The following is a 17,229-nucleotide window of genomic DNA, read 5'->3' as shown; positions in this document are numbered from 1 at the left end:
TTAAGAACATCATGAGTAGACTTTTAAATAAACATAAATTATGAGGCTGTACAGATAGTTATTCGTGAGACATAGTAGCTCGGTCCAATTTCGCAGAATGTTATAGAAGTTACAGTCGCCGCTGCCGGATTCAGTTTACTCAGGATCCGAAGCAGTTTTATAACTTTGTAAACACTAAGCGCAGACATGTATCTTTTCCTCCTCTGCTTACGTTTGAGAACTCATATGCGAACACTGATCAGGCAATGGCCGATCTCTTTGCAACGTTTTTTCAAACAAGAGATCTTATTCTATACACAAAAACTTTCTGACTTTTGCCCTTAGGGGACTTAATTGGGATACAAATCTTCATCTCCCCTCTTATCATAGTACACTTTAATTATTCAACTTACCATCATTAACAAAACGTAGAACGACTCTACATTTCTATAAATAAGATTATATAGAAACATGACACCCAGCAATGTTTCTATATAATCTTATTTATGGAAATGTAGACAGCCAGCATTTATTAACAGGCTCTAATTTTAACATTCCTAGTAGACGGACTAGAAACTTTCGTCCTCTACTCCTCAGCCATTGTAGTTCGACATATTCCCAACACGATCCGTTCCGGATATTATGTTCGGACTGCTATACTACTACTACTAACAATCTTAAATCTCTTATACTAAACTACTATACTACTACTAGTAACAATCTTAAATCCCTTATACTAAACGCCTTATCTGTGCAACACTCTTCCTCGTGATATCTTTCTCCTACTCTTCGCTTAAACTATCTAGGATCTATTCCTAGATATCTATAGATTATTCCCGCCGTACGTTACGCGGCAGCGTCCCTCGGTCGGTTGGACAGGAGGTGGGTACGTATGCAGTGGGAAACGATAATCTTGTAGTGTTTTGAAGTCTTTGTTCGTCCGTAGAGCGTTGTGCGGCCACTACGTCGAATTAGAACTCGCGGGCATAACGGTAGGTCCCGGAATCGTAGGCAAAAAAGAAGAATAAAAGTTCTGACTAAATGTACCTGGATTCTGCGCGAGACTGCACGAGGGAGCAACACTCGAAGTAGGTTGGGTAACGCGGGTTCAACTTGTGGTCTGTTTCACGGGAGCAGCACTCGAAGTAGATTAGATACCGATGGTCTACTTGTGGTCCGTTTTCATAGAAGCCACTCGAAGTATGTTCGATGACGAAAGTTCTACTTGTGGTCCGTTTACACCGGAGCCACTCGAAGTAGATAGTTTTAAAAGAGTCCTACTTGTGGTCCGTTTTAGACAAGATCACTCGAAGTAAGTTTGTTTTTAAGAGAGTCCTACTTGTGGTCCGTTTTACACAGGATCACTCGAAGTAGGTTGCTTTTAAGTGCCGTACCTTGACACTGAGTAACGAACCGATCTACTCTGTATTCGAAACTATCTTTATTTCAGAAGAACAATTCTTATATAAGATGCTAAATTATACATAACTTAGACTAGGGAAGGTCAATGTTATGTGTCACCCACCTCTGAGTCTGCTGACTCAGATTGCTTGTTCATGCATTTCGGCTTAGTTAGCTGGTTTTGCTTGCTTCGGTCAGTCGTTCAATCTTCCCGCAGATACTGCTGATTTCCGCTTCTGGCGCCGTCTACTAGTGCTGGGTTATTAGGTTGGATATTGTTTCATGCTTATTGCTAATTATTACTAGGTGTGCCAATAGGTTAGTGGGTCTGATTATTGTGTATTGCGACATTCTGATGACCATTTATTAGATAAGATTACTAAGTGTGAATATAGGGTAGTAGGTCTTGGCACTAGGTGCCAACAGTCTTATTGCACATTTTCGTGTGACGAGACCAAAATATATTTTGAAACAAATTAAACACTTTTCGGGATTTTGTTAACTATAATAATAAGGGAAAGTTATGTGGTTATTTTGTAAAGCTCTGCATGAACCGCCAAAAAAAACGATATTGAAATGCATAACGTTAAAAATTAATTCAGTGGAATATAATGCAGAGACGAAAAAAAAGGTGAGCGCGGGTGTGTAGGTCTCACTCGCACAACATTCGGGGGATGAAAAATTAATTGAATGAGGGAGAGTTCAGGATTACATTCGAATGCATTTATGAATGTCGTACAACTATACATGTTTAGGTGTATTTCTTGACACTAAAATAAAAATAGTAAAAAAATGAAAGGCATGTCAATGTTATTTGCTTTGGTAATATTAATTAATTTTTCGTATAATTCATTTGATTTTTTTTTTGGAGAATAAAAAACTATGTATAAATTTTGTTAAAATACATAGATTGTTGGGCTAAAAAAAATTTTGTTTGGTAATTATATTTCTTGAATAAGAATACGCTGTTAAGCGTAAGTAAGGGACTAAAAGTGCAGTTTTATGCTCCATTAACTGCTTTTATCATCAGTATTAAGTTTCTTATTAATTATGTTATTACCTTATTATATTATTTGAAAATATTTAGTGTGTGAAACATTCAGAAGTCCAGCTCGATATGATAAAAACAAGTAAAAAGGCTGGTTGATAATTTCATAACAAATGAAATTTTGCTGAACTTATGAATTTTCTTTGCGCCAAGAACCACGGCCCCTTTGTTAGGGGTATCATCCTTCCATTGCATTACACCAGACGATAATGCTGGAAAATAACTTAATTTTTTTTGTTTTATGGGGAGAAGAGGTTAGTATTAGGGACCGTTAAAATGATTATTGTTATAATTTTTATTTAAAAAATCACAAAATAATCAATATTTTCGAAGCGAAAAAATAAAAATTAAAAATAATCATTTTGATCTGAGCGAAAAAAATAAAATGAAAAAACAAAAAATAACAATTACTGCCCTGCAAATTTAAACTTTTGCGCTGCAAATAAGATGGAATATAGTGTTTCCGAAAGGTTTTTTTTAGCTGATCCCGAATCCGGAGTCGACATTTTCCCATCACGTCAGTTTTCTAAAAAATCGTGTTTAAAAAAAAGCACCGTTTGTGTGCTTTTACTTTTATTTATTAATCGTAAATTCTATTTAAAAAAAAAATTAAGAAAGATATTGAATTAAAGCATCGCATAAAACGAAGTATTTTTTTAAATAAGCCAATCATCAGTGGTGGTAAGAATACAAGAAAGGATATATTAAGAGTCAAATTACGTACAACGGCGGCCATATTTAAGTGCCCGCCCTCGCCTTTTAACCGATTCTTAAGCTAATGATGGACAGAATGAGGAAAAACCCGAAATTTAAACCCAAAACAGTTTTTTTTAACACCCATTAAAAATGTTGGTCAGCTAAAAGAACGCTTCAAAAATTCAATATATATAGATTTACAGGGTGGGCCTATTAAAAATCACCTTTTGAAATGGCTATAAAATAAAAACGCGTCAATATTTTTCAATTCTGATTTTTTTATTGTAAAGCTTAATTCTTCCGGTTTAATGATGGAACACAACATCATTCATGTGGCTGCCGCGGCTGGCGAGGCAGTAGCCGATGCGATCAGACCAATTTTTGACGATATTCTCGAGCGTGTGGGGCTGTATCTGGCCAATAACTTCGCCGATTTCGGCATTCAGGTCCTCAATTGTTTGTGGATTCTTGCATAACACTTATTCTTAACGGCATCCCAGAGATAATAGTCCAATGGCGTCAAATCGCAGCTACGAGGCATCCAAGCGACCTCGGCGCGCCGGCTAATAACGCCCTGTTGAAACCAAATGTCTTCCACGTCCATTTGGTCAATAATAGGCCACAAAAATTCGGTTAGCATGGCTCGGTAGCGCTCGCCATTCACCGTAACGGCTCTTCCCGCACTGTCTTTGAAGAAAAACGGCTCAATGATACCACCAGACCATAATCCGCACCAAACAGTCACTCATTCGGGATGCATTGGTTTCTCCTTGATCACATGAGGGTTTTCCGTTCCCCAAATACGGCAGTTTTGCTTATTAACATAGCCGCCAAGATGGAAATGCGCCTCGTCCGAGAAGATAATTTTTCGTCCAAATCCTTCATCAGCGTCATTGGAAGTAAAATTTTACCATTTCCCAGCGTTGTTCGTTCGAAGAAGCGTTCTATTTCGTGAACCGGAGTTGATATACTGAACAACTGTTAATATGCGACTGACATATGTGGTGACGTTCTCGAAATAACTATTACCTGTATAAGAGCCGACAGAAAGCACCATATCACTCTATCTCTCCGCATTATAGTTTTGCTTCTTTTTAACCTTTTAAAAGTTATTTATTTACATATTTGCAGTAAATATGGACGAGTGCCGTGGTCTTACCGAACGTAGCACCAATACACTTACAGGTGTAAGATAAATATTTCTCTCACAGCTTGCCCACCAAATCCAAAACAAAGGCTAAGAGTGAAAGAATTAGGAAATTTAAGTATTTCTACGATACGTGTGCCATTGTCAATATTTGAGACGATCTTCCGGCTTTTGGCCGGAAGATATACTCGTATAAGAACATTGGCCAAGTACGGTGAAGAAAAACAAACTAAGCCTATTGAAGTCAAATTCCCACTATCTGCCCAATTTTTATCTTATATAAAAGAGAACTAACTCTTTTTCTCTTACCTATCCAAAGGTAGGTAAGTTGACTTGCTTACGTTCATTAGCAAACTAAATCTTTTGGGATTTTAATCCACGTAAAGCTTTAGCTTGTTACGTGGATTTCCCGCTACTTAAATTTTAAAAATGTATTTTCGCATTTAATTCATGCTAAATGTGTTATATTTATACTTGGTCCGTCCTATTCTCGAGTATGTTTCATGCGTCTGGACGCCCTAATATGGGGTTCAACAAGACCGTTTGAATCAGTGCAAAAGAATTTCTTATTAGTACTCTTAAGTACAGCCAGCATTTACTAAAAAAACTCACATTTTAAACGTTTCTACCCACGGTTTTAAAATCTATGCTACTCCCGTAGTAATTCTTTTTTCTATTGCTATTGCTCTGGCTTTGATGATAGCCAGAGCAGCGCGATAGAAGATTGATGAAAAATTATCTCTTCTCTTCTGCTCCGAGTTTCTCGAATCAAAAAACTATAGCAATAGCCAAAAAAACTGCTCCTGTGAGTTTGTTGTTCTGTTTTAATTTATCCTTAATCTGTTATTACCAAATGCTATTTTAAACGCGATTTGAATGTTGGGAAGAAATAAACTTTAATTGTTTACTTTTTTTTAATTCACCCGATTATGAATAGAAAAAAACAAATAATAGAAACAGCAAAAAACATTCGAGGGCTCATGAGAAATTTATTTTGGCTCTGCTATCATCATGCTCTCAAATTTTTACTAATTTTTATTAATACTACGGTTACAGGGAGTTAATTTTTAGCTTATCGAAAATTTATTTAGTTCTGCTGTTATTTTGCACTCAAATTTTCACTACTGCTACGGCTGTGGGAAGCACAGTTCTTAACTTTTGCTTAAGAAATTCGAGCAGAGCAGAAGACATAATATTTTTATTAATTTGCTATAGCTCTGCTCCGGCTATCATCACAATCTGGCTGCTTCAGACAAGTAAATTCAAACCCTGGCTCTACCACATTGTATCGCGTTGCTTTCCTTTAAATCTAAAAAAAATCAATTCTTCTTCGTTAGCTTACTAATCATTCTATCCATTTATTAGTCGGATCTATTCGCGCGATTCGATCCGTACGCCATGCGGCAGCGCTCCTCGGTAGGTTATTGCTGGCGCAGAAAATTTTTATTTTATGTTTACCTTTAAAGAAGAACTTCCGGCGTTCTCGTTAGAGAGAGAAAGTAATCCAGTATTTTCGACGGTCGTATTAATAACAAAATAATTGTTGGGCGATGCAGCCACCAATAAAAATATGTCAATATAATATTTAACAGAAGCGACTCGTTATCAGAAATTATATTTTCTTTAACTCTTCCAATTGTCCAAAAGCTTTATTATAATTTTTAAAATGACTGCACGGGTTCGAAGCTTTTTAACTACAGACATTGTGCATTGTTGTAATTATAAGAGAGCTTTAGAAAACTATTGCTTTACAGTATATGATTTCAAATTCTTTGAATTTGTAGGTTACAATATCATTCTAATTCCGGCAAAAGGAGCCCTTTACAAATATCACAGATTTAAAAATAAAAAAAAGGAATAATTCAAATCTAAGATTAGAAGAAAGCCAATAGTCTTGATTTCTATTTAAAGTGTCTTATATTACATTCCAATATAATGTCATTCTTCATAATATTATTTGAATAAGGCATTTGACCTAATAAAAAAAATGTACCGTTAAAAATTAATACGATGTAAATTCATGTAATACACATTTTTTTTTAATATTTTAAACGTTATAAAAAGGTAACAACAATTGAAAGTGGACAACCATTTATAAAATTGAATATTCTGACACCTAGCACTTTGCATTTCTCGAGTCGATATACAGTAATCGGACACATATATCAAATTTGGTTATATATATGGATACGCGAAATTCAAAAAATAGTTACATTATTTCTAGTGCAGCATCAGAGCATTTAAATTACGTTGCAGAATAGTATCTTTAACCGATTAAAGACTATGTGAATATTCTGGGTATCTATGGCAGTAGTAAAATGATGGTAAATTGTACTGGAACTACATGTGCGACGTACGCTCATGAACATTTGCAGAATAAAATTTTGGACATCGAGAAGTGAGTGTGGATTTCCATTAAAGTGCGGATAATACCAGCGTATGTCAGTCTCAGGGTTACGTACTTTTTCCTCGAGTAAGTCTGTTTTGTTCAAAAAAAGAATTATTGAAATTCCTTTAAATGTGTTGTTGTTGACAATTGTATCAAATATATTTCTAGATTCCTCCAAACGATTGGTTCTTCTAAAAACAAAAGAAAATATACATACGTTTAGAAAGCATAGAACTTAGATTACAACAAGTTACCTGTCTTCCGCAAGAACCTGATCAAACTCTGAACTAGACACAAGAAATATGATCGATGTCACAGAAGTATCGAAGCATTTAGTCCACTTTTGACGCTGTGTTCTCTGTCCTCCCACGTCAACAAATACGAATGGAATGTTCTGTAGAAATTTATTTACCTTTTTACCAATAAGAAACTAATACCAGATTGGTTACCTGTATTTTTACACAAAATTCGTATACACCTTTGGTTGCTTTTCGACAATGCAATATATCCTTATGTGTTGGCACATAGTCTGGTTTCGACAGCCGTTCAATATCGTCTAAAAAATAGCTAACTGAATCGCTCTAAAAAATTTTATGAAAAAAAGTTAAGGTTAGAAAATAAAAATAGCTTACAATTTGAAATTCTCGACGCCTTTCGAAAGCTCTTCGAATGCCACGATCCTTCCACAAACGTTGAATAAGTGGAGCATATTCCAAAAACTTGAGGGCTTCTATTGCATTACATTCCAATAGTTTGGAATAATTAACATCCTGTTCTTGATCATCAGTGCCCCACGATATATTAAGTTTTTTTTCGAGCATCCAAAAGCACTTGCATACCTTTTAATCATAGGTTTTTTGGGTAAATAACAATCTTTAAGTTGAAAAATTCAGCCTAAAAAAATCTCACCTCTAACAATATTTTGGTATATCACATGTTTGTATTCGCGCAGCAGATCGGGATCAAAGTTAATCCCATGTATTATACGCATTTGTTTAAGAAATGTTGACTTTCCCGATTCCCAGCACCTAAAAGCAAGAGCTTTACCTAAAAAGAATTACAAATGGTGTAATAATTAAATTAAAATAAATTCAGCAAGGCTTTTTAGGAATTGCCCCCAAAATGTGGTTATCCCTTTAGCAAAGATATAAAAGGGGTTAGATATTAAAGGGGTTACATGGGTTTCCTTGGGATAAAAACGGCAATAAAATATAAAAAAAAACAATAAAATATTTTAATAAAAGAAACATATTTAATAAACAGATTTTAAGACTCTATTTCCGGGAGCCACTCGGAAAAATGTGCCTCTGCATTGTCAGCAGAACTTCTTTCATAAACAAGAAAGGAAAGCTAACTTCGGGCGGAGCCGAAGTTGATATACCCTTGCAGAATTTTCTATAAAGTTAAATATTCATATGGTAAATTTTTTTCATATCATCATCCATTTAAAAAAAAAAAAAACATATTTATCCCATTCAGCCAAATACTCACAGTAGGGTTCACGTGACACATTCAAAATATTGATATCGAATAATGGGATTTTGGTGGGACTGACATCATAAAATTTAAATGAATTTCATTTTGGAACAAAAGCCATAAAGAGCCCTTTTAGATATAGGGGTTTTTATTTGTCCATGGGAGGGTCAAGGGTCATTACAAACAGGTATCTCAGATACGAACTTTGGCACATATAATAACAGGTAATAACCTATTTCTGATTGGTCGAGTCGGAAATAAAACGACCCTTAAAATTGTAACTGCAAATATTTAGAACCCCAAAATTACACAACAGGTAGATCAGGTAGATGTAAAACATGGTTTTTATCACCTTTTAAAACGGATGAAATTGCGAACCCTCAATTTTATTATTTTATTATTTTGGATATTACCTAACTTGCTATATATTGGCAGATCCACTAATCCGCAGATCAGTCAATGACAAAAATTTATTGAGTGACGACGTTACTCTGCCAGATACCAGTAAAAAAGTATTTTTTTTTAAAGTGAGTGTGAAAAAAGTAATTTTTTAAAAAGTGAGTGTGAAAAAAGTAATTTTTTTAAAAAGTGAGTGTGAAAAAATTATTTTTTTAAGTGCAAAAATAAGTGTGAGAAAAGTATCTCTATAAAAGAAAATTATAGTGCATAGTGTATTTAAAAAAAATTTTCAAATTACATTGAAACAAAAAATTTGGTAAGTCACTCACCCAACTTTCATCTTAACAATTCTTATTTGCTATTATTTCTTATTTACGTTTCCAAATAATTAATTTCTATAATTTTGCATTTTCATAATTTTTTTATAATTTTTCAACTAGCACCAAAAAAAAGATGCCACGTATATCACAATTGTCACAGGAGCAACGCCGACAAGCTGCTTTAAATAGAAGCAGGCTCGCTACGAACAAAATGCATCCCAAATAAGGGTTCGGAATTCTGAACACATCGCCAATGTTCGCGCCAATAACACCCGAACGGATTCGGGATATGGAGGCACGTGCGAATCGCCGAGAGGACCCCCAGGAGCGCCGACGAGAGCAGGTGCAAAATACTGCTGATCATGCCACTCGGAGGACCGATCCGGTGTACCGAATTCCCGAACGGATTCGGGATATGGAGGCACGTGTGACTCGCCGAGAGGACCCCGAGGAGCGCCGACGAGAGCAGGTGCAAAATACTGCTGATCATGCCACTCGGAGGACCGATCCGGAGTACCGTATTGCCGAACGGATTCGGGATATGGAGGCACGTGCGACTCGCCGAGAGGACCCCGAGGAGCGCCGACGAGAGCAGGTTCAAAATACTTCTGATCATGCCACTCGGAGGACCGATCCGGAGTACCGTATTCCCGAACGGATTCGGGATATGGAGGCACGAGCGAATCGCCGAGAGGACCCCCAGGAGCGCCGACGAGAGCAGGTACAAAATACTGCTGATCATGCCACTCGGAGGACCGATCCGGAGTGCCGTATTCCCGAACGGATTCGGGTATGGAGGCACGTGCGAATCGCCGAGAGGACCCCCAGGAGCGCCGACGAGAGCAGGTGCAAGATACTGCTCATCATGCCACTCGGAGGACCGATCCGGAGTACCGAATTCCTGAACGGATTCGGGATGCCGCAGCGCGCGCTGATCATCGGCAGGACTCAGAGGAACATGCAAGGGAACAGGAAAGAAACACTGAGGAGCATCGACAAAGACGAAGGAATCCGGAAGACAGGCAGCGAGAACGGGAAAGAGACGCAAATAACAGGAGAGCAACCAGGAGAAACCCCATCGCAAGATCACAGGAACAACGGATGAACACATCTCAACGCGGCAAACACGCCAACAGCGGAGGATTCGGGGAGAAAAAATTCGCCAAATGGCAGAGGATCGACTGATAAACTTTAGGATGAACCCCCAAAATCGATTGGATGCCTCCCAAAGGCAGTCACAAAGGAATATGGACGCAAGAGCACAACTTTCGGAGGATGAGATGGAACAGGAATGAGAACTACAGCGTCACAGAGTTCGATCATCGGCGAGGGATCTTTATCACAGGAGCATAAAGGAAGGACCAACGGAAATTTGCGTCTGCTGTGGAGGAACGTGGTTCCGTTCGCAGGTAAGTGGATTATACATCCTGGCTATCTCTTCTAAATTTCCTCTCCTAAACGTTGGCAACGCTTTCTATTTGTCAAGAAAGTTTCCTAGTCCGTCCGGCAAATATAATTTTTGGCAATACCTGCCGTCGTGCCATCTCTTTAGGCAAACTCCCATCATTCTGCCTTTCGAATGGTTTCGACCTTCCAGAAATTCCCGAGTGCTTAAATGGACTCACCTGCCTCGAAGAGCGCCTATTTCACCGAGAATCCCTTTCATGAGGATTATTTCTCTCGGCTATGAAAGGCAATGCGGTATCCGAGGCGCTGTGGTGAACGTTCCAATTTCAGTTCCTGACATTGTGACTGCGCTTCCGCGCTCTTTCGACTCTACTCATGTCATCCAAGTCCATTTAAAGAGGAGGCTAGAGTACGCTCACAATTTCATGACTGAAACTATTCGACCCCCTCGGGTCCTTGAAGCTGTACGGTACTTAGTGAATACCGAGCTCTACAGAAAGCACAACATTTCACTTAACGAGTCATGGCTAGCACAACTTCAAGGAAGTAATGAAATTCCTTTTTTTGCGATGAATCTGATCGCGAAGCGGTAGAGCAACTTCTTCAGCAGCAGCACCTATCCGAAAGAACTCGAAGAAAATTTAAATCCCGGAGGCCATGAAACATTATTGCAAAACAATGATACTGCAATTTAACGCATTGCACTGGCACCGGGAGAAGGCTGCCGCCCAACAAGCTTAACGCTTGACGAAGATGCAGAGGAACTTTTATTTCCAACTATTTCTTGCGGAGAAATATTTAAAGAATATACAACCTATGCAAAAAAAGCCAGATCCCAAATCCGTTTTTACGACCGTCGTTGCGCTGTGGTTCCTAAAGTTTTATATATGTATAAATTTTACGAAATGCAGCGTATACAAAATTCAAGTTTCATTGCTTTACGCAAAAAAATCCGGAAAGGCTTACGGTCTGCACCAGCTCATTGGGAGGCTGAGAAAAAGAAAGTGATCGCCATGATTCGACAATTCGGGTTGCCAACGTTTTTTATTACACTTTCCGCTGCTGAAACTAAGTGGAATGAACTGTTAGTTATCCTTTCTCTTCTATTGGATAATAGGGTTATAAGCGAGGAAGAAGCGGCAGCTCTTTCTAGCTCCGAAAAGGCTCGGTTAATCCGATCCGATCCAGTGACGTGCTCTCGATACTTCGATTTTAGGTTTGCGACAATTAATATATATATATATTATTGTATATATTAAAAAGTAAGGAAACTTTAAGGGACCATTCCTAATGAAGACGCAGCTTTATTTAATAATTTTGAATATTTTCTGTCCCACCTTGATACTAATTTTAAAGCCTACAGAAATTTTTCTTCGCAGGCAATTCTCCGACCGACTGCTCAATGCTTATAATAGAGATATTCTAGGCTTACACAGAGCTAATATGGATATTCAATTTATCCTAGATGCCTACGCCTGTTGTAGTTATATCATTAACTACATAAACAAATCAAACAGAGGCGATTCGCAGTTGCTCCGTGAAGCCATGGCAGAAATAAGCCATGGGAATATATCTATTAAAAGGAAATTGCAGCACATAGGGAACAAGTTTATTAACGCTACAGGAAATATCAGCCCAAGAAGCATCATACAATATTTGGGCCTGCATATGTGGGAGGCAAGTGAAGGTACAATTTTATAAACACTTGTCATCCCAGACAAACGAGTTCGATTGGGCTCGCTCAAATGAAGAATTAGAGCGACTCCCAAACAACTCGGTGGATATTTTGAGCGTAATATTCTTGACCGATATGTGCAAAGGCATGAGCAGCTGGAAGGAATTTGTTTAGCAGATTTGCAACTTGGTATACATTTCATAAGCGCAATACACGATCTGCTGCTAATCATAGTGAGGACTATGATGAAGCAAATGATTTGGATGTTGAAGACGAAGTTGCTGAGCAAAACTATATACTGATGGACGGGTCTGGTTACGTTAAGAAAGCGTAAGCATCCCCCTGATTCTTAGATGGGTTCGCTTTTAGCATTAGCTCTTCACCATCGGATTATTTCCGAGAGAATTTAATGCTTTTCTATCCTTGGCGAAATGAAGAAGCTGAATTTCTTTCCAACGACGTTGAAATCACATTCAGAACTAATCATGAATCTATTAGGGTCATGAAGAGAAACTATGATGTGTTTGATGATATGGAGTTAGAAAGAGTTCTTGAAGAGTTGCAAGAGGATAGAGGGGATAATAATTCCATTTTGGAAGAACCTGCCTCCCAATTTTTAGACGAAGAATTTAGAGTTTAAGCAGTGCCAAATATAGAGCGGAACGTAAATACTCTTCAGGATGACAATGCAACAAATAATCCTGAAGAAGATGGCGAACTTCAATTAATTTGACTCCCCCCGTTAGTTTCCAATGATGACCTTTGCTCGCTAAACTCGGACTCTCAACTACAAACAAAGACAATATTATGCACATGTAATGCATAATGTTGTTTGTAAAAATATATTTTACGAATATGTTGGTGGAGGGGCCGGTGTAGGGAAAAGCAGACTGATTTCAACCATATATCAGTCTGTGACTTGGCGAGCCAATAAGCTTCCTGGTGCTACGGATTCGGCGAAAGTGTTATTATGTGCTCCAACTGGAAAAGCTGCTTTTGGAATTGGAGGATTAGCTCTTCATTCAGTGTTTTCTCTACCAATTAATCAGCCTCAGGTCCCTTAAGACCTTTAAGCAATGATAGTTTAAATACTATTTCCATTGCAAATTGATAGATCTGCAATTAATTATAATTGATGAAATTTTCATGGTTGGCTCAAAAATGCTTTCATTTTTGGATCAAAGGCTTCGTCAAATTTTCCGATGCCCAGACTTATGTTTTGGGGAAAATCAATTATAGTTTTTGGAGACCTAAAGCAGCTTTCCCCAGTTGGAGACAGTTGGATATTTTCGGAGAGGACGAATAATCCTTATAGCGTTTTAGCAGGATATAGCCTATGGAACAACTTTAAGTATTTTGAGCTCACAGAAATAATGCGCCAAAGAGCGATCATGCATTTGCCCAAGTCTTAAATAATTTATCTGAGGCTTGTATGACAATTGCAGACATAGAGCTCCTAAAACAAAGAGTGGTTTCACCCAGCGAAGTTCCAGATGATGCCATTCATTTATTTTCTTCTAACGAAGAAGTAAACCATTTCAATTCCATTAAATTAGCGCAAATTGAGACGGAAGAGTTGGTTTCCACTGCAGTTGATACAGTGGAAAACTGCGAACATATCTGCACGAACAGAGAAAATACGTTAAGATATGCTCAAAATATGAAAACCTCTGAAACCCAGGGTTTACCATATGTTCTTCATCTCAAAACAACTGCTAAATATATGGTTACCGTTAATATTGTAAATGGAGCAACTGGTCAGCTAAAGCAAATTGGACCATTGCGTAGTTAATGGCTCAAATTTAATAACGCGACTTTGGATTAATTTTTTCGAGCCCATGGTTGGTGCTATCGCTAGATCAAAAGTTCGAAATAGTCCAGATCCCGAATGGACTCCTGTAGTAAAAGCCTCTCGAGTTTTTCAGTGTGGAAGATCAGAGCATGCTTCTGTTGACAGAAAACAATTCCCAATTGTTCCTGCTGAGGCTATTACCATCCATAAAAGCCAAGGAGCAACATATAGCAAAGTCGCGGTGCATCTTAAAAGAGGCATTAAACGAGCTTCGCTATATGTTGGATGCAGTAGAGCCACTAGCGCATCGGGACTTTTCCTTTTAGGCGACTTTGTTCCTCCAACAAGATTTGGAGCTCTAAATGTCCAAGCCGAACTGCAAAATTTAAGAGAGGAAACGTTCTTGACTACGCATTACGATCTTGTGGTTAACAGAAACGAAGCAAACTGTCTATATCACCATAATGTTGAGTCTCTTCGAAGCCATCGCGAAGATATTTTTAACGACCCTATTACTTGTTCTGCAAATTTTCTTTGTTTTGTCGAAACTTGGACTCTTCCCAGCGAAGATTTCTCTTTGCAAGATTTCGATATTAAAAAAAGAATTTATAGCAATCGATTAAATGGTTCTGGGAAAAATGGAATAATTATTTATGCCAAGCAAAACATTTCTGAAAATGTAATGTTTTTGTTTGAGACAAATAAGTCTTTAAATCCTAGAACCATATATCAATCGATTGCTTTTAAATATCTTGATACGTTTAACGCAAATTGATTGGATATTTGCTGAAAATGAGCTGAGGAATGCTGTAGCTATTACATACAAAACAATCTACAGTCATCATGATGGAATTTTCTTAAGTTATTAATTTATTTATTTATCATATTAATTGTTATTATTCATTTATTTATTTATTAAATTCATTAACATAAATTGTATATATTTATAGAAATTAGTAATATGCTTGTATATTTCGATAAATTATTTATTTAAAAAGTGCAATATACATTTAGTTATTTATTTCCCTCTCGTAAATTGAGACCTTGTCGTGGTGAGGGGGCTGAGTATGTGAGGATTCATAATAAACATCACGGAAACCAGCATCAATCCTTTGTTTTAATTAGTTTAAAAAAATATACTATATAGTCATCGAATTTATAAAATAATAGTTCAAGTTTAACTTTTAAATTAGTTACGAGTTACGATATTTTGGCCAAAAATAAAATTGGAGAAATGTCCCAACCCTCCAACTTAAAAAAAAATAACTTACAATATAGCATTTTCGATCGTTTTAGTTATATGGCAGCTATCGGATATAGTCGGCCGATCTTTACGAAACTTGGCAGATCAAATAAGATTGCCCAAAATGGAATCCGTAGCAAGTCCCATCATTCTAGCCTTAAAAACAACAATGTTATGCCAATTCCGATCGTTCAGTTATATGACAGCTATATAATATAGTCGGCCGATCCTATCAAATTTGGCAAATCAGATTACTTTGCTAAAAATATAACCTGTACCAAGTCTCATCTTTCTAACTTAAAAAACATCAAAGTTATGCCAATTCCGATTGTTCAGTTATATGACAGCTATATAATATAGTCGGCCGATCCTTATGAAATGTTGTAGACAAGTATTTTAGCCAAATATAACATGTGTGGAAAGTCTCAACCCTCCAACTTGAAAAACACCAATGTTATGGCATTTCCGATCAATCAGTTATATGGCAGCTATAGGATATAGTCGACCGATTCCGCTGTTCCGACTTATATACTACCTGCAAGGAAAAAAAGGATGTGTGCAAAGTTTCAACTCGATAGCTTTAAAACTGAGGACTAGTTTGCGTAGAAACCGACAGACAGACGGACAGACGGACATGCTCATATCGACTCAGGAGGTGATCCTGATCAAGAATATATATACTTCATAGGGTCGGAGATGTCTCCTTCACTGCGTTGCACACTTTTGACCAAAATTATATACCCTCTGCAAGGGTATAAAATCAATGATGGTCAACGCAATTACACGGCCTACATAGTTCAATATATGGTAAAATTATATCAATTTCTTCTCTTAGGTGTACAGCGGAAACTGTGGTTGATGGAACCCATGTTTGTCATGACTTTGGTTCAGGGGAGTCTTAAGGTTATGGAGCAGTGGAAATTTTTCGTGGAGGAAAAAACAAAATTGGGAAATTGTCGGCCTGTGTTATCGACCCTTTGAACAAATTGTCAGGAAAAAACCCTTTAGATTTGAATTTTCACTTTGATTTGTCGTTGTGTTCGTCTTGCCTTTTGTGTTTTTTCAAATTTTTATTTTCGTTTTAACTGGTATTTTTATTAGAATGGTCGTGAGCCAATGAACGATAAAAAATCAACTTGAAATGCTTGCGAATCAAAGTTACCAGGATGGTTAAGACTTAAAAAAAAATGTTTCAAATTTTGTTCAAAAATGTTTAATATAATAGAACATTATCTCAGGAATATCCTGTAAATTTTTCATGTCGATCGGTCTAAAACTCGCTGATATACCGATTTTCTAGTTACTTTCTATCCATATACTTTCAATTGCTTTTAAAACTTTTGACGTGTTTTTCTCAAACAACTTTTTCAAGTCGGTGCATAACGTAACTCAAAAAGTAATGCTCGAATCTAAATAAATTTTTTCACACATCTTTTATATAATAAATACTTGAGGATGAAACGATCGCATTTATTAAAAAAAAAATTTTTTATCATTTTTTCAGGAAATAATGGACTGACTTTTATGTTAAAATGGTACCTCCGACTTTACAACCACGCCAAAAATTAAAATCGCATCATTTTCAATATGACTTTGTTCATCCGCATAAAGAACTAATATTTTAAGTAAATCAATTCAATTTTTTTTATTTCCGATAATACTGTAAGGCCAGACTTTACGCACCGCAAGATAACATTTTTTTGTAGCGACTCTGGCCGACTGCCCGTCACGGAATAAATAATAATTATTTCTTAACAAAAAAATTCATAGACACTCTCCAAATATAGCCATGTATCGTGTAAAAAAATTAAATATTGTATCACACAGAAAAGAAAAAATCGCAAAAATCTGTTTTTTTTTCAGCCTCAGAAACCTCCTGCCCCCTTAAAAGACACTTAATGGCGAAACCATACCGATTTATTTAAGGAGACCGACGAGGATGTAAAGTTAACGGTAAGTCCAAAATAAAAAAAATCTCATACGAAACCAGCGATGAAGAACTTACATCATCAATAGTTAAAATTGTACAAAGACGCAGTTCATTGGGTGCAGAAACAATAAACTCCCTATTATGCGTCAAGCTGACCGATTTATTAAATAGTTTTTTTTTTTTTCATAAAATGAATCTGGTGGGTTTGCGGGAGAACTTCATAAAAGGAATCAGTAACCCTAAATTCCTTTTTTATTTCATCATATGATGTCATATAATTATAAAATACTCCGAAATATATTTTAAAATAGACCCAATAAAAAACCA

The 17,229-nt window shown here is 36.9% G+C and overlaps 1 protein-coding gene and 1 long non-coding RNA gene across 2 annotated transcripts in view; one reads left to right on the top strand and one right to left on the bottom strand.

Annotated features, from left to right (window-relative positions):
- The first annotated feature begins 1,715 nt into the window (after positions 1–1,715).
- On the top strand, positions 1,716–17,107 carry LOC116655223. Its single transcript, XR_004310368.2, has 3 exons — positions 1,716–2,011; positions 16,477–16,507; positions 16,836–17,107. It is a non-coding gene; the product is annotated as an uncharacterized LOC116655223 (long non-coding RNA).
- The window catches only part of LOC6498720 (guanine nucleotide-binding protein subunit alpha homolog), a 46,825-nt gene continuing 35,479 nt past the window's right edge, over positions 5,884–17,229 (bottom strand). Inside the window, 8 exon segments of the mRNA XM_044716510.1 lie at positions 5,884–6,544; positions 6,547–6,851; positions 6,915–7,054; positions 7,110–7,241; positions 7,293–7,472; positions 7,474–7,499; positions 7,570–7,680; positions 7,683–7,707. Of these exon segments, the coding sequence (XP_044572445.1) occupies positions 6,492–6,544; positions 6,547–6,851; positions 6,915–7,054; positions 7,110–7,241; positions 7,293–7,472; positions 7,474–7,499; positions 7,570–7,680; positions 7,683–7,707 (972 nt within the window). The 3' untranslated portion in view covers positions 5,884–6,491.

This window comes from Drosophila ananassae, chromosome 3R (assembly GCF_017639315.1).
Source record: "Drosophila ananassae strain 14024-0371.13 chromosome 3R, ASM1763931v2, whole genome shotgun sequence".
Taxonomy (NCBI): domain Eukaryota; kingdom Metazoa; phylum Arthropoda; class Insecta; order Diptera; family Drosophilidae; genus Drosophila; species Drosophila ananassae.
Note: the sequence above shows the minus strand (reverse complement) of the source record. Positions and strands in the feature narration are given on the sequence as shown.